General features: G+C 43.3%; 1 protein-coding gene across 2 annotated transcripts; it reads right to left on the bottom strand.

Moving 5' to 3' along the window:
- Positions 1–1,023: 1,023 nt before the first annotated feature.
- Positions 1,024–12,893, bottom strand: LOC106600069 (calcium-binding mitochondrial carrier protein Aralar1). 2 transcript variants are annotated; one of them, XM_014191415.2, is made up of 18 exons: positions 12,641–12,893; positions 11,692–11,745; positions 7,698–7,843; positions 6,168–6,283; positions 5,434–5,573; positions 4,965–5,111; positions 4,724–4,862; positions 4,366–4,459; positions 4,199–4,283; positions 4,040–4,124; positions 3,787–3,945; positions 3,305–3,357; positions 3,079–3,159; positions 2,789–2,929; positions 2,550–2,688; positions 2,300–2,458; positions 2,128–2,218; positions 1,024–2,032 (listed from the first exon to the last, which is right to left on the bottom strand). In XM_014191415.2, the coding sequence occupies exons 1-18, from the start codon at positions 12,650–12,652 to the stop codon at positions 1,789–1,791; spliced, it is 2,085 nt and encodes a 694-aa protein (XP_014046890.1). In that variant the 5' UTR covers positions 12,653–12,893; the 3' UTR covers positions 1,024–1,788. The 2 variants fall into 2 exon arrangements, with proteins under 2 accessions (XP_014046890.1, XP_014046884.1); XM_014191409.2 differs by having other exon boundaries at positions 2,128–2,458.
- Between the last annotated feature and the right edge of the window lie 10,919 nt (positions 12,894–23,812).

The following is a 23,812-nucleotide window of genomic DNA, read 5'->3' as shown; positions in this document are numbered from 1 at the left end:
GCCAAACTGAGCAATCGGGGGGAGCAGATTCTCTGGTCTGATAAAACCAAGATTGAACTCTTTGGCCTGAATGCCAAGCACCACGTCTGGAGAAAACCTGGGAACATCCCTACGGTGAAGCATGGTGGCAGCATCATCCTGTTGGGATGTTTTTCAGTGACAGGGATACTAGTCAGGATCGAGGGAAAGATGAACTGAGCAAAGTACAAAGAGATCCTTGATGAAAACCTGCTCCAGAGCACTCAGGGACCTCAGCCAGGGGCGAAGGTTCACCATCCAACAGGACAACAACCCTAAGCACACAGCCAAGACAACGCAGAAGTGGCTTCGGGACAAGTCTCTGAATGTCCTTGAGTGGGCCAGCCAGAGCACAGACTTGAACATCTCTGGAGAGACCTGAAAATAGCTGTGGAGCAATGCTCCCCATCCAACCTGACAGAGCTTGAGAGAATCTGCAGAGAAAAATGGAAGAAACTCAGAAGTGCCAAACCTGTAGCGTCATACCCAAGAAGACTTGATGCTATAATCGCTGCCAAAGGTGCTTCAACAAAGTACTGAGTAATGGGTCTGAGTACTTATGTAAAATGTAATATTTCCATTAATAAATTAGCAAAGATTTCTACAAATTCATTTTTGCTTTGTCATTATGGGGTATTGTGTAGATTGAGGGGGGGGGACTATTTAATCGATTTTAGAATAAGGCTGTAACATAAGGGGTCTGAACACTTTGCCAAACTCTCCATGTACAGTGCCTTCGGAAACTATCCTCCATGTTGTTGGCACCGAAGGCACCACATTCTAGTTAGCATTCCAACAAGACTTTTGTCAGAACATTGTCCATTATAATTCTCTGTTGGAGTTTACCGAACTCTGTATAGATATGGTGTGTATCTATTACATTTTATGATAGAAAAATGGATTACATTTTATCTGTATGACAAAGTGACCAAGTCTAGTTTTCCACCAAAACTATTGGTTAGATTTTGCTTGGCCATTTTTGCTGTTCATTCTCCTTGAAATTCATTTTTTTCAGGTGTGAAACTAAATTATTTATTTCAATAAAATACACTGAATGAATTTAAGTTACCTAATCCTTTGCCCATGATTCTCCTCAATAAACAGTTTGAAAAGGTCTGTACATCAGTAAGAGTGATTCTCAAGAGACGAAGGCTCAACGTCAATCTAACGTAACTCCAACATTAGTCACGTTGCTTTTTAACGTTACTGAAACGTTACGCTATCATGGGATTACCATAACATTGTTCTCCAATGTTACATTAATATTGCTCTAACATCAGTAATAACGTTCCTCTCCAGCTGTGTCACGTCTCTGTACAGCAGATCTACAATATGTACAGTAACTTCCTGTGCAAGGCCCACTTAGAGTAAAGCCTTACACATGCCCTCCAATCAAATATCTCCCACACACTGTCCAATCATAGTAGCCCCCCCAAAAAATTATCATATATATAAAAATGAGAGCGAGAGATCCTTTCAAACCACTGGTTTCATATGAAAAGTGGAACGGAAAGAAAAAAAGGAGAGGTGCATGTAGCCACGGAAGATACAACAGTAGTGTTCAGGTTAATGCTTGCTTCAACAATGGACCTACAGTCAGCTCTCCAGGACCAGGGTTAGAGCACTAGAGTAGACCCTGGGGTGTTTATAACTGTGCACATGGCCCCTAGGAGTGTACATTTTGGTGTACATGGCCCCTCAAAATGAGTGTGTTGATCAGTATGCATGTCTGTCTAAGTGCATAGCCTCTAGAGTGGTGGTGGCAGGCAGTTAGAGGCCAGTCTTTAGGGAGGTGGAAGCCTCCTCTTGAGGGGGGGCAGAAGAGGGGTCAACGGGGTCAGGGTGAATGGAGACCACTCCGGAGGACTTGAACTTGGGCAGGTGGAGGCCAAACTTGTTCTCCACGCCAGCGAAGGTGGCCGCGGCCAGACGGTAGCCTCCCACGTGGTCAGCACTGACCGGAGGAAGCTCAGCGATACGAGATTTAGGAGTGGGCTCAGACCCTGCCACACGACTGGAGAAAGAGGGAAATGAGACATTGGAGCTTAACTAACAATGGCACCTTGAGTGATAACAGTGGGGAGTGTGTGTGTGCGCGCATGTACTCACTGTTCTCCGAAGTCCACAGATAACCACCTCTGTAGAAGCTCATAGGTCACCAGAGTTACTCCAAACTGAGGAGAGGATCGACACATACGAGCTGGGGGGGGGAAGAGAGCGAGACAGAGAAAGTGAATTCCCATTTGTGTAGTCACTGACACACAAACACCACAACACACACCTCCTGCTCCCTTCCACAGTGCTCCAAATCCCTCCTCCTGCGCGATTTTCCTGAAACAGTCCATGACTCCAGTGTAGGTAGTATGTCCCGCCCTCGCTGCTACCTGCAAGCGAGTCTTGATGACATCAGCAGGTGTCACCAGGGAGACAGCAGGGATGCCTGGGAAATGGAGTTAGAAAGGGTGTCACTTGAGACCATGACTGTTTTTGACAATCAAATCAAGTAGAATAGGTCTGTGAAGCGTGTGTACCTCCGATGGCTCCAGAAGCTAGCAGCTGTAACGGGCCTAGTCTACCCTGCTCGTCTGCAAACTGAGCCTTGGTGTGGGCGTACACTGGGAAGAAGATGGCTGAGAACGGGATGTCTCTCAATAAACATGCTTTAGCGCCCTACACACGTAAATAAAATACATTACTTTCAAGCAAAAGGCCTTTTGTTTACCAAAATACAAGAACAATGACACCAGACGTAATGGCCACACACGCCTACCTTGTAGAGGCCGAACAAGCCAAGGTCTCGGATGACACTGAGGGCGCCAATTCTGGGTCCTGTTGTGATCTCTCCTGCCACCTGCAGTCTGATCTTAACTATCTCCAGCGGGTTAGTAAAGACCACCTGGGAACCCCCTGCCTGCAAAGAGAGAGACATAAGGTGAAATGAGTGCGAAAGACATGGAGGGAGGGAGGCTACCACAGCTTCCCATTCAGGTAGAACAGAATGGGACGCATTTAGAGTTGGGAAGTTTGACAGGAACAGGTTTGGTCGTCGGCCATACTCACACAGGCTCCGGCCAGCACCTCAGCAGCGAAGGGAATGGTGTCGTCTTTACCAGTGAACTTATCTCTCACAAAGTCATTCATCTACAGGGAGAACAGAGAGAGAGAGATAATCATCAAATAAATACTACAGAGAGAATAGTCAGGCATGTCTTAAACAGAATACGTGTTATCTTAAGGTGCACATCCATAGTCGTTGGCTGAGTGGAGGGGGAGGAGTTAGACTCACCGTAAGTTTGATTGCCTTCTCTGGAGCCACGCCTATGAGCTGGGGAAGAAGACCTGCAGGGCAGCATGGGAGATTGAGTCCACATATGACATGAACCATGTCTCATGACGACTACAGTTTCTTAGGGGAGAAGGGAGGAGAAAAGAGTACGAGGATGAAGGAAAGGTGAGAATTAAAGAAAGGAAGAAGAGAATGGATGGAGGCCGGTTTAGTGATGCAGTGTGGGTGAGCCAACAATAAATGGCCGTCTTGCAGTCCTTTTTCCATCCACAGAAGAGACAGCAGAAATGCAAGGGCAGTGCAGAAAGGCAAAAATAGCAGGCAATTAAAAAAAAAAAGAGGACCAGGAGAAAAAAAATAGGGACGGGAAGGATGGAAAAATAGGTAAAGAGCAGAAGAGAAGGATGGGGAGGAAAACAGCAGCCAAGAGGGGAAGAAAAGCGAGCAGAGAGCAACCAAGAACGCACAGTGTCCGTCCGTACCTCTGTAGAAGCCAAAGAAGCCTTCGTAGCGCAGCACCTTCTTGGCACAGTCAAAGCTGTTCTTGTACATGAGCTCTCCTACGAACGAGCCTGTACTCCTCTGGTTCTGCATCCTGGTCTTCACCAGGTCTATCGGATACACTGCCGTGGCTCCCGTAGCTAGAGACACACACCTAAGTGTGCTATTGAAACTAGGCAAACATATATATATTTTTTTTAAACCAAGTACCTCACCTCACCCCCAGTCCCTTACCTCCAGCAATGGAGCCCAAGCTGAACCGGTAGGCCGACTCTGCGGCCTGCAGCAGTACGGACCTGGAACCATCACCCTGGCTCTGCTACACAGAGAGAGGAGAGTTTGACCTACATGCACACTCGCTCACTCACACGAAGTCACACACACGTCTCTTACCTGTTTCTGTAACTCGGCCAGGTGATAGGGCAGCGCTCCCTCCTCCAGCGGGGCTATCCTCTCAATGTCAGCAAAGTTCAGACGCCTGAGACAACACAGCGTCATTACCACAACACTCTGAACAAGTGTGTATTCAATACGAGGCTTTTAGAGCAGTGTATGTTTACCCAGAGTGGGAGTGTAGGCCTGATAGCTGGTACAGGATGTCAATCTCCATGGGAGAGACCTGGCCAAACCTGTTGGCAGCATGGGCAAACTCCTCTAGAGAGAAATGGGTTAATAGTCTGCGAAAGACAGACAGACAGACAGACAGACAGACCTTGCCAATGCTCTCTTCCAACATGACAGTTCTCATGCTGGCAGCTAACAGACGACTGGCAAAGTGGGATCACGCTACTCCTCTCACACGTCTGGAGCACTTCTGACCTGCGTGTGTGAGTGTGTGTGTGTGTGTAAGGGTATACGATGGGAATGTGTGTGTGGGTATACGTAAGGGCCTGTATAGGCAAGGTGCACGCATGTTACCTTTAGTGACCTGTGCGTCCTTGCGGGTCCCGGCCAGCGTGCTATAGATCTTGCGGATCAGCTCCATGTTGTTGAGTAGAGAGTTGAAGGCGTTGAAGTAGGAGAAGCTGACCATGTGAGAGGTGCTGCCCCCCGCAGCCTGGCAGGACAATCGCACAGAGGAAGGGGTTAGAACAGGGATGCCCTGTTTGTAAACACGCGGACTCTCTTATCCCACACACAGTCATACACTCTCTCTTACCGAAACCAGGTTTTCCTCCACAAACAGTGTAAGCATGTGGTGTCGGATTGTGGCCATGATGTCACTGAAGTCCACGGCAGAGATGGTGCCGCTCTTGTTCTTGTCCTTCTGGGCAAAGGCCTGGCGTGCATGCTCCAACTGCAACTCCTGTAGGTAGAGAAGAGCGTGTGCAGTGCTTCCACTAGGATATTTTTCAACAGTGGTGGCAAAGTTAACGTGGGGCGTGGTAGCGGGCAAGGCCACTGGCATAGTTTGAGATGCCCTCTTGGCCGGAGACAAAATGTGGCCGTTTAATAAAGCTACATTTCCTACACATTTGCCACGGGGCGGAGAGAACACTGAGTTTTTAAAGCAAATTTCCTGCAATTATACACATCATGCCATGTTTTTATGCCATCTGAATGTCACACGGGCAATATGTCACCGCGTGAGCGCCACGGAGCGTGTGCATGCATGAATGAGTGTATACCTGTAGAAACTGGGTGAACTCGAGGTAGCCGAGGCATTTCTTGCGGTCGTGTCCAAAGTGCAGGCAGATGAACCCACAGTCCCAGTTAAAGGGGATGTGGTGGTGCACAGTGGTCTGGATGAAGATGTCCCGCACATTCTCTGTTCAAGGGATGGACAGATCGAGAGAGCCATAGAATTAGAATGAGCAGAATGGACATTCCCAGTCATTGCAACGTTATGTGACGGGGAGGAACGGCAGCCATATTAGTTGTGCCGTTTTAAAACGTCTTCACATCATCTCGCACTTTCTTTCTGTGCATCCATGAACACCGGGACAATATCGGTTCTGCTCATTCTATGACAGACCAGCGTTAACCTATATTCAGACGTCAGATTAAAACAGTGGCATTTAGGCTGAGTTACTGTGCTAACGAACCATAATTGGTTCCCTTTAGGCGTGCCATGCACGCGCACACACGCACTAAAAAGTGTTTGAAAGTGAGTGTGTGTATATAAGAGAGCATATTAGTGTGCCAAGTCTCAAAGCATAATCCTATTAAAAAATAATAATAAATAAAGATTCTCTGGTACTTGTCTACTTTTTAGCCAGTAGTTCTGAAAGAAGCGGTCACGAGCTAGAAGTGGTCCCTGAAAATCGCATTCTACGTCACATATGTGCATTCGTTTGCGGGCTGGAAACAATTGAAAGCAGGTAACACCACCGCCCCAACATACACACAGTCATGTACGTACCAAATGAGATGTCTCCAGTGCCCGTCTTGTTAAACAGCTGGAAGACTACGATAAAGAGAGCGTCCGGAACACACAGCACTGACTCAAACGCCAAGAACTCCTGGAATGAGATCAGCCTGTGTGTGTGTGTTTTTGTGGAGAAAGAGGCAACGTTAAAACAATACGCGCGATGCCATGAAGGACAAAGCTTCAGATACACGAGATCCAATCAGAGGGAGAAAGGTTCAGCTTTTACTGAAACATCAGAAAAATGTCAGCAATAATGTCGGGAGAGATTAGGCCGTGCACTATTTCTTCAAATGACTCCATGCATTTCAAATAGTGTAAACCAATTATAATGGATTTCAAGTCATTTCTCTAGACTTAAGTGAAAAGTAAAAGACTCATTGGGGATTCGCTGCTTGTAGGTTGTTACTTTTAACCAGCGCTGAATGACAGACGTGTGCTTCATGCCCCTGCAAGACATACACACTTTTATCCATTACATGACTGCCTAGGTTACAACTTGTTGACCCTTGTAGCTAAACAATGAGTGAAACTTCACTTACTATTTTTATCCATTACATGACTGCCTAGGTTACAACTTGTTGACCCTTGTAGCTAAACAATGAGTGAAACTTCACTTACTATTTTTATCCATTACATGACTGCCTAGGTTACAACTTGTTGACCCTTGTAGCTAAACAATGAGTGAAACTTCACTTACTATTTTTATCCATTACATGACTGCCTAGGTTACAACTTGTTGACCCTTGTAGCTAAACAATGAGTGAAACTTCACTTACTATTTTTACTGTTTACATTTAACCTTTTTTTAGCTAGGCAAGTCAGTTAAGAACAAATTCTTATTTACAATGAAGGCCTACCGGGGAACAGTGGGTAACCTGCCTTGTTCAGGGGCAGAACGACAGATTTTTTTTGTCAGCTCGGGGATTCGATCCAGCAACCTTTGGATTACTGGCCCAACGCTCTAACCAATAGGCTACCTGCCACTCAAAAGATTTGTTCCCTGACCAGGAATCGAACCCGGGCCACGGCGGTGAGAGCGCCGAATCCTAACCACTAGAAAAGGCACACATGTTACTTTGAGACATTTGACCTTGAAGGAGTAAATATTTTCAGAATAACATGAATCATTAACTATTTCATTCTCTCTCATAAGAGTGGATTAAGTGCATTGAAAGGGCTTGTGCAGTGTGTGTGTGTATAACCTAATCTATTAGCAGCTTCTTGTTCTTAGACCAAATAACATCCTAATTAACTGATCTAAGCATCACCATTGAATATGTGTGGTTATGAGACCTCCATCATTCCCTACTGCAGGAGCCTTCTGCACAATGAAAACAATCTCCCATGGTTGATGTGGAGAGGGAGCACGACAGGAGACAGAAATAGAATGAGAGTGAGACAGAAGGCTAAGCATGATCAACTGTTAACCATGTACTTGGTGGAGACAGGATAAAGGGAGAGAGAAAGATAGCGAAAGAGATGGATGAGCGAGATAGCGGGTTAACGTAGGCAGCTCGTCACCCGTCCTTGGTTGTGTCGGCTACACCGGCGATGAGCTGGACCGTTTTGGGGTTGTGGTGGATGTGTGTGTGCAGGCCCAGGTACTTCTGCACAAAGTCCCCCGGGGTCATCAACTTCTCGCCATCTGCATCTACAACACTGGCATGCTGGGGGTGGGGGGGGGTTACGACAGAAACAGCGTCACTTTGGGTTTCCTGCTAAACACTGACATACTGAGGTGGATTAAGACAGAAAGGGTCCTTGACCTTACCCATCACACTGGCATGCTAAGGTGGTTGAGTGTGATGAGGCTCTTATTACTTCTGCCAGAGTAGACATGCAATAAGGACATTGATTTTGTTACGGCAGTGAATAACTGAAATGTCTACGAACAAGCCATGAACAATCAAAAAAAAAAAAATAGGCTATCACTCTAAATATAACTAAAAAAGGTAATTATGAATGACTTGTCCTGCTGCCAGCTCACGGTGGACTATTATTTATAAAGGATTCCGTGTCCAATCCCTTAGACAAGGAATTTTGCAGAGTATTTTTTTTTTGGTCTCTTTATGTAACCTCTCCAACACTTTGTGAGCCATCTTTAGACAGGTGGGCTTTTAATGAACGTCTTCACCAGCTTTGTTAACCCACACGAGGCACTGACTGCTTTCAAAAGAGCGAGGGCGTGTCGTTCAAGCACATCATGAAACTACAGTACACAACTGAGAACACACTATAGAAGAGCCTTCGCTCAGGTTCCCGCTCAGGACCTTCAGCATGGACCTCACTGTATAGCCTAATGTACAGTCTGCTGCCCCACACTCATCTTGCAAGGTGAGACATACAGTTTGGACACACCTACCTCATTCCAGGGTACATTGTATAATAATAGTGAAGACATCAAAACTACAAAATAACACATATGGAATCATGTAGTAACCAAAAAAAAAGTGTTCGACAAATGAAAATTATATTTGAGATTCTTCAAAGTAGCCACCCTTTGCCTTGACAGCTTTTGCATACGCTTGGCATTCTCAAGCCTGCTTCATGAGGTAGTCACCTGGAATGCATTTCAATTAACAGGTGTGCCTTGTTAAAAGTTCATTTGTGGAATTAATGCATTTGAGCCAATCAGTTGTGTTGTGACAAGGTAGGGGTGGTATACAGAAGAACAGCTCAAATAAGCAGAGAAATGACAGTCCATCATTACTTTAACTTCTCTGGGAAAGGGAGGCAGTATTGAGTAGCTTGGATGAATGAGGTGCCCAGAGTAAACTGCCTGCTACTCAGGCCCAAAAGAATATGCATATAATTAGTAGATTTGGATAGAAAACACTCTGAAGTATCTAAAACTGTTTGAATGATGTCTGAGTATAACAGAACTCCTATGGCAGGCAAAAACCTGAGAACAAATCCAACCAGGAAGTGGGAAATCTGAGGTTTGTAATTTTTCAAGTGATTGCCTATCCAATATACAGTGTCTGTGGGGTCATATTGCACTTCCTAAGGCTTCCACTAGATGTCAACAGTCTTTAGAACGTTGTTTCAGGCTTCTACTGTAAATGGGAAGAGAATGAGAGCTATTGGAATCAGGTGTCTGGCCATCTTCTCAGTCACGCACACGGGCGTGAGCACGAGCTCCCTTCTCTTTCCTTTATGAAGACAAAGGAATTGTCCGGTTGGAAAATTATTGAAGACTTATGATAAAAACATCCTAAAGATTGATTCTATACATAGTTTGACATGTTTCTATGAACTGTAATGTAACTATTTAGACTTTTCTTCTGGACTAAACTCGCGCTCTTGTGAATTTGGAATGCTGGACTAAATGCGGGGAAAAAAAGGAGGTATTTGGACATAAAGATGAACTTTATCGAAACAAAAACATTTGTTAAATTGGGATTCCTGGGAGTGCATTCCGATGAAGATCAAAGGTAAGTGAATATTTATAATTCTATTTCTGACTTTTGTTGACTCCACAACATGGCTGGTATCTGTATGGCTTGTTTTGGTGACTGAGCGCTGTACTCAGATTATTGCAAAGTGTGCTTTCACCGTAAAGCTTTTTTGAAATCTGACACAGCGGTTGAATTAAGGAGAAGTTTATCTTTAATTCTATGCATAACAGTTGTATATTTTATCAACGTTTATGATGAGTATTCATGTAAATTGATGTGCTCATTCACCGGAGGTTTTGAAGGCAAAACATTTCTGAACATTACACGCCAATGTAAAAATTGTGTTTTTGGATATAAATATGAACTTTATCGAGCAAAACATACATGTATTGTGTAACATGAAATCCTATGAGTGCCATCTGATGAAGATCAAAGGTTAGTGATTAATTTTAGCTGTATTTCTGGTTTTTGTGATGCTTCTCCTTGCTTGGAAAATGGCTGTGTGGTTTTTCTTGTCTAGGTGCTGTCCTAACATAATCTAATGGTATGAATTCGCCGTAAAGCCTTTTTGAAATCGGACACTGGTTGGATTAACGAGAAGTTTATCTTTAAAATGGTGTATAATACTTGTATGTGTGAGAAATTTGAATTATGAGATTTGTTGTTTTGAATTTGGCGCTCTGCTATTTCACTGGCTGTTGGCGGGGTGGCTAGCGTCCCACATTTCCCAGAGAGGTTTTAAGACATGAAGGTCAGTAAATCCAGAAAATGTCAAGAACTTTGAAAGTGTCTTCAAGTGCAGTCGCAAAAACCATCAAGCGCTATGATGAAACTGGCTCTCATGAGGACCGCCACAGGCAAGGAAGTTACCTCTGCTGCAAAGGATGTTCATTAGAGTTAACTGCACCTCAGATAGCATCCCAAATAAATGCTTCACAGAGTTCAAGTAACAGACAATTGTTCAGAGAGACTGCGTTAATCAGGCCTTCCATGATCAAATTGCTGCAAAGAAACTATTACTAAAGTACACCAATAAGAAGAAGAGACTTGCTTGGGCCAGGAAACACGAACAATGGACATTAGACCGGTGGAAATCTGTCCTTTGGTCTGATTAGTCCAAATTTGAGATATTTGGTTCCAACCACAGTGTCTTTGTAAGACGCAGAGTAGGTGAACGGATGATCTCTGCATGTGTGGTTCCCACTGTGAAGCATGGAGGTGGTGTGATGGTGACACTGTCTGATGTAATTAGAATTCAAGGCACACTTATTAACCAGCATGGCTACCACAGCATTCTGCAGCGATTCGCCATCCCATCTGGTTCGCGCTTAGTGGGACCATAATTTGTTTTTCAACAGGACAATGACCCAAAACACACATCCAGGCTGTGTAAGGGCTATTTGACCAAGGAGAGTGATGGAGTGTTGCATCAGATGATCTGGCTTCCACAAATCACCTGACCTCAACCCAATTTAGATGGTTTGGGATGAGTTGGACCGCAGAGTGAAGGGAAAGCAGCCAACAAGTGCTTAGCATACGTGGGAACACCTTAAAGACTTTTGGAGAAGTATTCCTCATGAAGCCGGTTGAGAGAATGCCAAGATTGTGCAAAGGGTGGCTACTTTGACAAATCGAAAATATATTTCAATTTTTGGGGGTTACTACATGATTCCATGTGTCATTTCATAGTTTGTCTTCTATTATTCTACAATGTAGAAAATAGTAAAAATAAATAAAAACCATTGAATTAAGTTTCAACTTTTGACTGGTAGTGTGTGTGTGGTGCTCGACTTGTACTGAAATGGGTGTCAGTACTCATTTTGGGTTTATATTTAGGTGTAGGACCTCCACAATACTTTTGAGCTAATATTCTGTAAGAGTATCAGGAGTTCAAGCAGCAGAACATTTTGAGATTCCGGTATTCAACTCTGGCGAACTTCTGCCCAAATCAAGCACTGTGCGTGGTAGGTTGATTCAGTCACACAGCTCCTTACAAGACACCCGCAAGCTAAATGACGTCAGACCTCTAATTAGTTCACCCTAGCCCAAAATCTTTCCACAATGAAATGAACTATACAGCAGGCATAAAAGTGAAGGACAACGAGAGATGTTCTTACCTTCTGAAAAATAACCTTCAGCTCGTTCGGGTCCGCTCGTTTGGTGGATTGCACCTGCCAAGCAATACGAATAATAGTATAACGTTAAGGTAACGTTTCCCAAACTCGGTGCACGTTTTGGTTCTTGCCTCACAGCTGATTCAAATAATCAAGGAATCATCTAGCTGTGATCATTTGAATCAGCTGTGTGGTGTTAAGGAAATAAAACATGCACCGAGTTTGGGGAAACGCTGTATTAACGCATCATGACTTTGTGCAGCGAAAACACAGTGAACATATTTATATAGCTCAATTCAAACAGATCAGCAGTTTTGCTTGATGACAACTAACGTTATCAGTAATAAATAGTATCTAGCTGGTGACAATTGGATAAAACAACTGAAATGCCTTGAAGTTGTGTTCTTGCAATTAGAAATAACAAATTTAAATATTTCAAAAGCAAGCAGAGGACTTGAAAGATTGCTATCATACGAGACCGATAATTATTTGTCAAAACGAATGCTAATGAAAAAAACATCACACAAGCTATTATTAATGTGTAGGCGAGTTGACCATGAAAAACAGTGCTTCTAACTAACGAAAGTAGTTGTTTTCCAAGTTGTGTTGCTAGTCTTATAGCTATCTACTCAGATGAAGACACAAACCATTCCAATGACTCGTTGGGTTTAAAACCGCAAAGAACAGATCAGACAAGTGGGTAGTTGAGTGATGCGGTTGTCATTATTGTACAATATTGCCAGTTAGTTGTATGTAGTATTGCAATGTAATTAAAAAGATACGGCTGTGCTAGCCTTATCGCTAACTGGTTTGTGGCTGTTCATTCAAGGCCAGAGACCGGGCGTTAGCGCAGTCAAATGATCCCTGAAACTATGCACAACGAAACAGATAAAACATGTAGACTACATTAAAAACTATTTCTATAACGTAAAGCAAGCAATGCCGAAGTCACCTCGACCGCCATACTGGTTTTGACGTCACGTATAGTCGCTGGCGCAAACGCTTTCACTGGAGAATTCCAAATAAATTAAATTAAAAAGCGATCTCCGGTGCAATTTGAGACGATTGCAACAAACCCGCTAGTCTAGTGCAGTGTGTCCCATCTGTCTTTTTGTACCAAAAAAAAATAATGAGGTGTGTTAGCTGTAGTAATCGTGTGCCAACATTCCACGGTTTGAGCATTCTGTAGATGTTGTAAGGATACGTCTTTTTGCACAGGTTTGAAATCTGAGCCTGAAAACAGACCAACTCACTGACCACAATTCAGATCAATTGACCAATTAACCTGGCCACACAAATCGTTTTGAGTTTGGGAAAACGAATAGTAAACCAGGTGTATAGACCTATAGGCTACACATCAACCAATTATTTAATGACCTGTAGGCTCTCTGAGACTCGCGCAACCTGGTAGACTGGAAACCCTGAAGCAGTAATCCAATAATAGCCATACCAACTCTACATTTAAAAATGCAAAAAATCTTTCTCTAGAAACACGGCAAACCTTGACTCAATATCTAATCATTCAGTCAAAACACTAGCATATGTTTTCTATCCAAGAGGAACATATAGTCAATCATAACACGACTTTCAAAATACGAACATTTGATGGCATTACAAAAATGCTTTACTTTCATGTTTCAGTTCTACCTGCATACAATAGACGATATAAAATCCATTGTTTTTTTTATATTTCGGTTACCTTTTACTGTAAACCACTCTCCATTTTTTGGTTGAGTGTCGAATGTGTGCATTTTTAGCAACATACTATCTAAAAGTGAATGAGTCATATTTACTTTATAGAATGTACAGTAGAAAAAAAATAGTGACAGAATTGCTGCAGTAAAAGCTTTATTAGCAAGATGAAATTGCTGCCAGTGATCAACAAAAAATCCAACATTCATTGCCTTTGGTTCCAAATGTGTAAAAATAAAACACAATTACAGTAAAAAAGGCACAGAAGGGAAAAAACACAAAAATGCTCGCCTTGCACCTTGTTTAGAAAGGCTTGGCATGCTTTATCCACCCCTGAAAGTCTTCAGCTGAGATGTCTCTGCAGACGTCTTCCATTGCATCCAGGAGGGACATTTGGTCATGTGGTCGATGATCATACACTTTCCACCTCCCGGCAGAAAAACATTCCTCAATGGGGTTGAGGAAAGGCGAGTGGGGGGGGGGGGACCATTTTTGGATGGGCTGCAAACCAGTTTGTGAATTGTGGAATGCTACATTGTCCCATGCAATCACAAATGTCCTTATGTTTCCTCCCACCTGTTCCCTTTCTGCTTCTGGCACCAGGTGTTGGTGGAGGTCATCTAAAAACAAAAGAAGGAGCTCAGTGTTGTAGGGACCAATCTGGCATTTCTGCAGGACCAAGCCAGCACTCGAGATTGCAGCACACATTGTGATATTTGCTCCTCTCTGACCCGGCACATCAACTGTGGCCCTTTTCCCGATGACGTTTCTTCCCCACCGATGTGTTTTTGAAAGGTTAAACCCTGCCTCGTCTACATAAATTATTTAATGTGGGGTCTGATTAGCCTCCAACTCCATGACTCTCTGAAAGAAATCAGACACTGTATGTGTAAATGCTTTTCAGTATGTCCTACTGTATGTACTGTAACCCATGTTAACATGTAGAGTAGAATAGTGTCCTACTGTATGTACTGTAACCCATGTTTACATGTAGTGTAGCATAGTGTCCTACTGTATGTACTGTAACCCATGTTAACATGTAGAGTAGCATAGTGTCCTACTGTATGTACTGTAACCCATGTTAACATGTAGAGTAGCATATTGTCCTACTGTATGTACTGTAACCCATGTTAACATGTAGAGTAGCATAGTGTCCTACTGTATGTACTGTAACCCATGTTTACATGTAGAGTAGAATAGTGTCCTACTGTATGTACTGTAACCCATGTTTACATGTAGAGTAGCATAGTGTAAAACTCACTATAGAACAAGACATATTGGATAGACATCATACCTGGACGTATTGGTGCCGGAGTTCCTTGACCCGCTCACTGTTCCTTTCAAAAGGAACTGTGCACAACTGTTTCATTCGAACTCTGTGTTTGGTCAGAGTCCGATCAATGGTAGTCAGGCAGATGCTTTCCACATTGTGAAATACCAGGTTGTCCTCTACAATTCTGGTCTGAATTTCTCTCAGTTTTATTGCATTGTCAGCAATGACCAATCCTACAATGGCATGCTCTTGGTTTTCACTGAGGAGCTTTCCTCTTCCCCCAGAGGGAGGAAGACGTTGCGTCCTTTAGAGAAACAAAAATACAACATGTGTATTTGCATTGGGACTGGTGGCCTACAGTTACTGTGGGACATAGCAACAGTAATGATAGAAGAAGCCCTTGTGAAATGCATTACTTACCTGTTGGTTTTTTGACAATTCTGGATAATGGAAGCAGGTTGACTATTTGAGATTAGGCTGGACTCTTTCACCAGCCTCTCTCAGTGATAGACCATGGTATTAGGCTGGACTCTTTCACCAGCCTCTCTCAGTGATAGACCATGGTATTAGGCTGGACTCTTTCACCAGTCTCTCTCAGTGATAGACCATGGTATTAGGCTGGACTCTTTCACCAGTCTCTCTCAGTGATAGACCATGGTATTAGGCTGGACTCTTTCACCAGTCTCTCTCAGTGATAGACCATGGTATTAGGCTGGACTCTTTCACCAGTCTCTCTCAGTGATAGACCATGGTATTAGGCTGGACTCTTTCACCAGCCTCTCTCAGTGATAGACCATGGTATTAGGCTGGACTCTTTCACCAGCCTCTCTGTGATAGACCCTGGTTTATCACATGGTCTATGATGGTGGCTCTTATTTCATCAGTGACAACAGCTCTTACTCTCCTTTGAACACCACCACACATTCTTACTCCTCTCCCCCTACCTCTCCTTCTCCCTTGTCCTGGTCCGACTACTCCTCTGCCTGGTCCAGCTACTCCTCTGCCTGGTCCAACTACTCCTCTGCCTGGTCCAGCTACTCCTCTCCCTGGTCCAGCTACTCCTCTCCCTGGTCCAGCTACTCCTCTGCCTGGTCCAGCTACTCCCAGCTACTCCTCTGCCTGGTACAGCTACTCCTCTGCCTGGTACAGCTACTCCTCTGCCTGGTACAGCTACTCCTCTCCCTGGTCCAGCTACTCCTCTGCCTGGTCCAGCTACTCCCAGCTACTCCTCTGCCTGGTACAGCTACTCCTCTGCCTGGTACAGCTACTCCTCTGCCTGGTACAGCTACTCCTCTCCCTGGTCCAGCTACTCCTCTCCCTGGTCCAGCTACTCCTCTCCCTGGTCCAGCTACTCCTCTCCCTGGTCCAGCTACTCCTCTCCCTGGTCCAGCTACTCCTCTCCCTGGTCCAACTACTCCTCTCCCTGGTCCAACTATTCCTCTCCCTTGTCCAACTATTCCTCTCCCTTGTCCAGACATTTTTTTTCTCTCTCTCTGCTCGTCTGTGTTGTTCGGTATCCACATTGAACAAAATAAATCCAGAGTCCCCTTTTCACTGTGTATGTCCATGTAATTGAAATAACTTCGACATCTGGCTATGTCTTCGATTGAGATTAGAATCAGCTGTGGTTGGTCTATTTTACACAACTTACAGTAAATCAGCTATTTCTCAATGTTTCAATGATCTGTTCTTTCAAAAATGCTTATCAACTGTTTCAAGCTTTTGAGCTGCTTTTGTTGCAGAAGTAGAGGCTTTATATTATATTGAAGGTTTTGAACATTAGGTCTTCATTTCTGGAATGCTGTGTGCAAGCATTTGTAAATAAGACAAGAAAGATCCATACTTTTGGTATTGTGTAAGCTTGTATGTAAAGAAAATGTAAGCATTTTAGAAACCTGTTGCATTTTCTGTGAAAATAACATAAATTGTGTTAATGATATGGTCCACAACAGAAAGATGTTGTGCTAATTGTGTTTTGAAAATGTGACTACAGATTGGAGAAAAGGATGTTAGCGATTGTAAAAAAAAAAAAAAAAAAAAATCTAAAAAGGCGTTGCATCACCACGAGCTACCAGAACAGCTTCAAAAGTGCCATGGCATAGATTCTACAAGTATACCTAAACCATGCCAGGAAAATGCACCCCACACCATAACGTATGCCTATAGGGCATACAGAATACACCTGGAATACACCTGGTTTATTATTCGTTTTCCCAAACTACATTTTTTTTTGGTGTGACCAGGTTATTTGATCAATTGATCTGAATAGCGGTCAGTGAGTTAGTGGTCTATTTTCATGCTCACATTTCAAACCCGTGCAATAAACGTATCATTACATCACCCATGGAATGCTCAAACCGTGGAATGTTGTCACGCGATCACTACAGCTAAATTAACACACGACACACCCCAACTTTTAGCACAAAAAGACAGATGGACACACTACACTAGACTAGTGGGTTTGATGCAATCGTCTCAAATTGCACCGCATACAAATACAAATAAATCTGCAATACGAAAACCAGCCCCAATCAACCATAGAAATATAATCCATAGATGGCACTTCCCATTCAAATCAGGACTGGCATCCATTGCTAGTGTACCCATTAGTTTAACAGTCAAATTGCCAGGGTAAGAGGTTACAAAACCCTTTTATGGATTATAAATCTATGGCCACAAGGAACAAGCTGTAGCCTATATTTGGCACACATGCTTCCCAAACTGCGGCCTTCCCGACTGTAGGCATACAGGTAACTGCCAAAATAAAGGAAACACGAGTAAACAAGGGATACAAAGTATATGTTATGGAGTGTGAGATTCATTCTCCTGGCATGGTTTATGTCTACTTGTAGAATCTATGCCAAGGCACTTTGAAGCTGTTCTGGCAGCTCGTGGTGATGCAACACCATTTTAGGACACTTTGGTTTGGTGTTTCCTTAATTTTGGCAGATACATGTATGTGCTTGTGATAAAATTTCATCCACAGTTATTTTTATAAACTATTGATCATCTGTTGCTAAATTTTGCTCTCTGCTGTATTTTGAACATTGAGAGCGGGCTCCTGTAGTTGGATAAAAAAACAATTATACATTAAAATTTTATAAATATATATATATATATATATATATATATATATATATATATATATATATATATATATATATATTTTTTTGTTTTGCCTCTTGGGCCATCTACGGGCTTGGGCCCAGCCCGATGTCAACCAATCATTTAATGACCTGTAGGCTCTCTCTGAGACTGAAACTCGCACAACCTGGTAGATTGGAAACCCTGAAGCAATAATCCAATAATTAGCCTAATCCAAATGCTGTAATCCTATACCTTGTGAAGGCCATTTCAACTAAATAATGGCCCAAGAGGCAAAACAAAATATATATATATATATATATATATATATATATATATATATATATATATATATATATATATATATATATATATTTATAAAATTTAAATGTATAATTGTTTGCTAGATTGTCTATAGGGCCTCATTTCAAATTCCAAGTTTTTCACATCCCATTGTTCACCAGGTTGAATAAAAATCATAAACCAAATTTGAAACACTGTGTGTAAACTTTCCCCCTTTCCGCTGATCTGACAGTTTAAAACTGACTCTCTCGCTTTCTTTTTCTCTCTCTCTCTCTGTCTTTCGCTCTCTCTCTCTCTCTCTCTCTCTCTCTCTCTCTCTCTCTCTCTCAATTTCAATTCAATTGATTGGCATGACTTAACAATGTACATATTGCCAAAGCTTACTTTGGACATTTAAAATATTAACATAATTAATAATAATCAATATTGTCAACATTGTCAACAGGAACAACAATAACCAAGGGTCAGAATAACCAGAACAACCAGAACAATAACAATAAGCATAGAGGACATGTGGAGGTTGGTTGGTCTGTCAGACACTCCCTCATTTTATGGCAGGCAGCAATGTAGTGCGCTGCCAACCCACAGCTCTCTGCGTCCTCCACCAACAGGACAGGTAGCCTATCCTCATCAGAGAGGTCTTTGAAACCTTGAATAAAGGTTTCACATTTGGGGAAATGACACTCTAATTGTTTTATATTTTTGACATTTTGTCAGGAAATACAGCTCTGTCTCAGGTTCTGCTGTGGTGCCGTGGTTGCACAGACTTTCCTCTAGAGGGAGCCATGTTTTCATGTGTCTACCCTTCTCAATAGCAAGGCTGTGCTCACTGAGCCTGTACTTTGTCAAGGTTTTTCTAAGGTTTTGATCAAGAACCTTGTTCAAATAGTTTGCCACGGTGTACTGTCGATTTAGGGCCAGATAGCACTGCATTTTGCTTTGTGCTTATGTTTCCCAATAAGTAATGTAGTTTTGTTTTGACTGTGTTGTAATTTGGTTTATTCTGATTGATTGGATGTTCTGGCCCTGAGACTTCAGTGTGTTAGCAGAACAGGTTAGTGAACTCAGCCCCAGGACCAGCTGGATGAGGGTACTCTTTTCTGTGCTCAGCTCTTGGCATTGCAGGGCTTGGTAATGATATGAGAGGGGGTCACTGTATTTTAGATGTTTCCAAAACTGAATTGCTCTTTTTAAAATATTTTTTTACTAGTGGATATTGGCCTAATTCTGCCCTGCATGCATTGTTTGTAGTTTTCCTTACAGAACTCTGCATGCAGGGTTTCAATGGGGTGTTTGTCCCATTGGGTGAAATTTTGTTTTGCAAGTGGACCCCACATCTCGCTGCCATAAAGTGCAATTGGTTCAATGACACATTCAATTCGTTTTAGACACATTTTAATAGGTATTTCAATTTGAATTCGTTTTTTAATGTCGTTGCGTGCTTTCTCTCTCAGTTCATTCACTGCATTATTAAGGTGTCCATTTGAGCTTATTTTTAAACCTCAGTAATTGTAATGTGTGCAGTACTCTATATATTTTGTACCAATTGAGAACTTTTGTTCAATTCCCTGAGATCTGGGTCTTCTCTGGAAAATTATTTTAGTATTTTGGGGGTTTACTGCCAGGGCCCAGGTGCTGTAGGTGACAGCAGGCATGGGTCATCTGCGAAGAGCAGGCATTTAACCTCTGATTGTGGAAAAATACACCAGGGGCTGAAGATTTTTCTCGAATAGCGGCCAATTCGTTTATGTAAATATTGAAGAGTGCAGGGCTCAGATTGCAACCCGGGCCAAGGCCCCGCCCTTGGTTAAAGAATTCTGTTATTTTCTTGCCAATTTTGATGCTGCACGTATTGCCAGTACACATTGATTTAATTATTTCATATCTTTTATCCCCTACACCACTTCCAATAACTTTGTAGAACAGTCCTGTATGCCAAATAGAATCAAATGCTTTTTGGAAGTCGATAAAGCAAGCATACATTTTGGTATTATTTTGGTGGACATGTTTATCTATCAGGGTGTGTAGGGTGTAAATATGATCGGTCGTGCAACGTTTTGGTATAAATCCAATTTAGCTTTTACTCAAAACATTGTGCTTATTAAGGAAGTTTAAAACTCTTACATTTATAATACTACAGAAAACCTTCCCCAGGTTACTGTTCACACAAATGCCTCTGTAATTGTTGGGGACAAATTTGTCTCTGTTCTTAAAGAGTTGGGTTGAGTCCTTGATTCTAGATGTCCGGGAAATAACCTACACTCAGGATCAAATTAAACAGTTTTAATATAGCCTATTGAAATTTTGCACTAGTGATTTGAGCATCTCATTTAGGATGCCATCAGGTCCGCATGTTTTTTTTTAAATTTGAGAGCCTGAAGTTTCTTATTGAGCTCCTGGTCAGTAATTGGGGAGTCCAATGGATTTTGATTGTCTTTTATAGCTTTTCTAATCCATTCAACTTCTCATGAATTTGGCATTGTTCTGCGTTTGCATCAATTTGAATGGTGTTCCATAGTGTTTTAAAATGGGTTGTCCATATGTCACCATTCTGTATCGCTAATTCCTCTTGTTTAGATTTTTTGGGGGGTTTTCCAATTTTGCCAGAAGTTGTTTGTGTTTATGGACTTCACAATTCGTGTCAGCTGCTTGCTGTTGTACTGTGTTTCTTTGGTTCTGAGTGTACGTTTATAGAGTTTTAAAGTCTCACAGTAATGAAGGCGTAATTCACCATTATTTGGGTCTCTGTGCTTTTGGTTTGATAGTGTTCTACATTTTTTCCTTATAATTTTACAATCTGCATCAAACCAGCTGTCATCTGTGGTCTTTTTTAAATGTATTTTTTATCAATTTCAGTTGTGCTTCTTTTGCTGTTTGCCTGAATATGTGGTTTATGTTTTTTACTGCTAGATTGATGCCTTCTTTACTGTGAGTGGATGTGCTATCCAGAAAGTTATCAAAGAGTGTTTGGATATTTTGGTTACTGGTTGCTTTCTGGTATTTTTCTGTGCTGTTTTGGGCCCGTCTGTATGAATTTCTGATGTTGTACAGCTTACTGGGCTGTGAATGTGTGGTTGTTTCCATATCTGTTCTTTTTGAGGAACAATGTAATTTGGCTGTCATCAGACAGAGGTGTTAATGGCTTGACGGTGAATGAGCTGAGAGAGAAAGGGTCAATGTCTGTAATCATATAGTCTACTGTGCTGTGGCCAAATTGTTAAAAACAGTGTGGCCTGTAATGAAGCTGTCCCCTCCTGTGGTCGTTAGATCAGGTAGTGTTCCCACAGATGAGCAACATTTTTTAACCAAATGTGATATTTACCCATTTTGAGGGGATCGATTAGATTTTGTAGTTCGGATTTGTACCAAATTATCAATCCTCCAGAGTCTCTGCCTCTACTGACAGAGCTGTGTTGGCACAATTACCTCTCTGTAGCCTCTGGGACAGTGAGTGACAATATCTGCCTTACACCATGTCTCCTGCAGAATGATGACGTCAACATCTTGAAGATTTTTTTTTAACTCCATTGTTAAACTCTTCAGTCCAATATTGATGAGTTTAGGCCCTGAATGTTCCACATGCTAACTGATAGCGATTTCATGTTGCAAAAAGAAAGAATAGCACAGTCAGAAATACAGTAACTACTAAGTTAAGAGTGAGATAAAAAGGATAACAGCAAACATTTATTCTGTTATATATATATGTGTGTGTGTGTGTGTGTGTGTGTGTGTGTGTGTGTGTGTGTGTGTGTGTGTGTGTGTGTGTGTGTGTGTGTGTGTGTGTGTATTTCTATTCATTGAACAAGTAAACTTTTAGTACAATAGGTGTGTGCGCATTTAGTGCAGTTTAGTGTAGATGTTTTGGAGGAGCAGTTTAATCTCACTCAATCCTACAGAGTTCTCCTGTCCTCTGAGGACCTCCGCGTAACTGCGCTGGTCCTGCTGTTGGGCCCTGTGGAGTGGACAGGGGCCAGGTCTGGGCCAGGGGGATTCCTCTCTGGTCTGGTAGAGGTGGAGGTCTGGTGCGGGCTAGGAGGCTTGGCCTGGTCAAGTATGGCTAAGCCGATGGGGGTGGTGATGCTCTGGTGGTGGATGGGGCCTGTGGGGTGCGCTAGGTCTGGTATGGCGTTGAAGGGGCCTGGGGCTCCTTGGTGGTGCAGTGGTCTGGTAGGGGTCTCTGGGTGGTCCTCTGTCCAGTGCGGCATGGGGTGTTTGTCTACCAAGTGCCACACCCTTTAGAGACTTGGCAAACATCCCTACTGTCTGCTTCCTCAGGTGGGAGTGGTCGTGCAGATGCTCTGGGGTGATTGTTGGGTGGTGAGCCATGTGCACGTTTGGGAGTAGGCCACACCCTCTGGTGATGTCAGCGTTGACTTTCTGAATGGTACAGGGATGAAAGTCTTTGCAGGGCAGCAGAGTGGAGATGGTGATGTGGGAGTTGGGGAACCACTCAGAGGCCCTCTCTGCTACTCTGTTGACCAGGCTGCCTACTCTCTCCTGCTCCTCTCGCAGGTTGTTGGTGCCGGTGTGAATAATAATGTGGCCTGGTGTGCCAAAGTCAGGCTGGGACAGGATGTGGAGTGCATCCTGCGTTTTTGGGCACCATATTTTGCACACCTTGTGGTGGGGGAAGAGTTTATCCTCTTGGATGAATTTCCCATTTGAGTCAATGAGGATGGCCACCTCAGTGGGTTTTACCAGAGTAGTGGGTTTACTGTCTGGGGATGGAGTACACAGGGCCTGTGTACAAGGAGGGGTGTGTCAGGGGGGGGCCAAAGAGCTTCTCTCTGTAGGTGTCCCCATGTGAGCCTCCTTGTTGACTGGGGTTGTGGGTAAAGGGTGGTCGGGATGGGGGAGGGTTGTGGGTGGGTCAGTGGGGGTGTTAGGGGTGGTTGAGGGGCTGCAGCTTCTCTCTAGGAGTCTACAGTCTGTTCTCTATAAAACAGCACCCTCTTGATGATAGACAACTATTTTGCCATCTCCTCCATTGCCTGCACTATCTCTCTCATGGTGGCCTTTACCTCCTCAAGCGCTGTGGTAAGGCAGAGTTCTTCAGCTGGGTCCTGCACTGGTTGATCTGGTCCTGTAGAAGCTCTGTGTCTGGGCTGGAGATGGTGTAGCTGGGGGGGCTGCTCCTTTAGCTCAGTAACCCATACCTCTAACAGAGCCAGCCTGTCTCTCAGCAGGCTGATGGTAGTGTGGTCATGTCTCTGGTGGTCGTAGGCAGGCGGGGGGGGGAATAGACCTGTTGTGTGGGTCTGGGCCTGGGCTCTTGCTGTTGGAGAGCCTGAGGTGAGGGGAGAGGTCGAGGTGCTGTCCTTGTCCTTTTTGGTTTCCGCTATCTTCCTTGGGGTGGGGAAGTCCTGCACAAAAGAGCTGAGTGCAACCTCACTGCCCTGGACAATAACAGTACTTAGAAGCATGTCAAATGCTGTTTAAAATCAATCTTTATGGTATTTTTAACATAAAATTGCGATAATATTCCAACCGGACGATAGCGTATTCATTCAAGGAGAAAAAGAAGGAACGGTGTGCTCGCGGGACCGAGCATATCCAATCCCTTTGTTGCCAGGCAGTCCACTCAGTAACTGAGCTCCTATTATCTGCCCATTAACAGGAGAAGGCTGAAACAACTTTCTGAAGGCTTTTGACAGCCAATGGAAGCCTTAGGAAGTGCAACGTAACCCCACAGATACTGTAGTTTCGAAAGGGAATTATAAAGAAGAACTACAATTCTCAGATCCTCCACTTCCTGGTTAACTTTTTCTCAGG

The sequence above is a fragment of the Salmo salar genome, chromosome ssa03 (assembly GCF_905237065.1).
Source record: "Salmo salar chromosome ssa03, Ssal_v3.1, whole genome shotgun sequence".
Classification (NCBI taxonomy): domain Eukaryota; kingdom Metazoa; phylum Chordata; class Actinopteri; order Salmoniformes; family Salmonidae; genus Salmo; species Salmo salar.
This window is presented reverse-complemented; position numbering and strand designations above follow the sequence as displayed.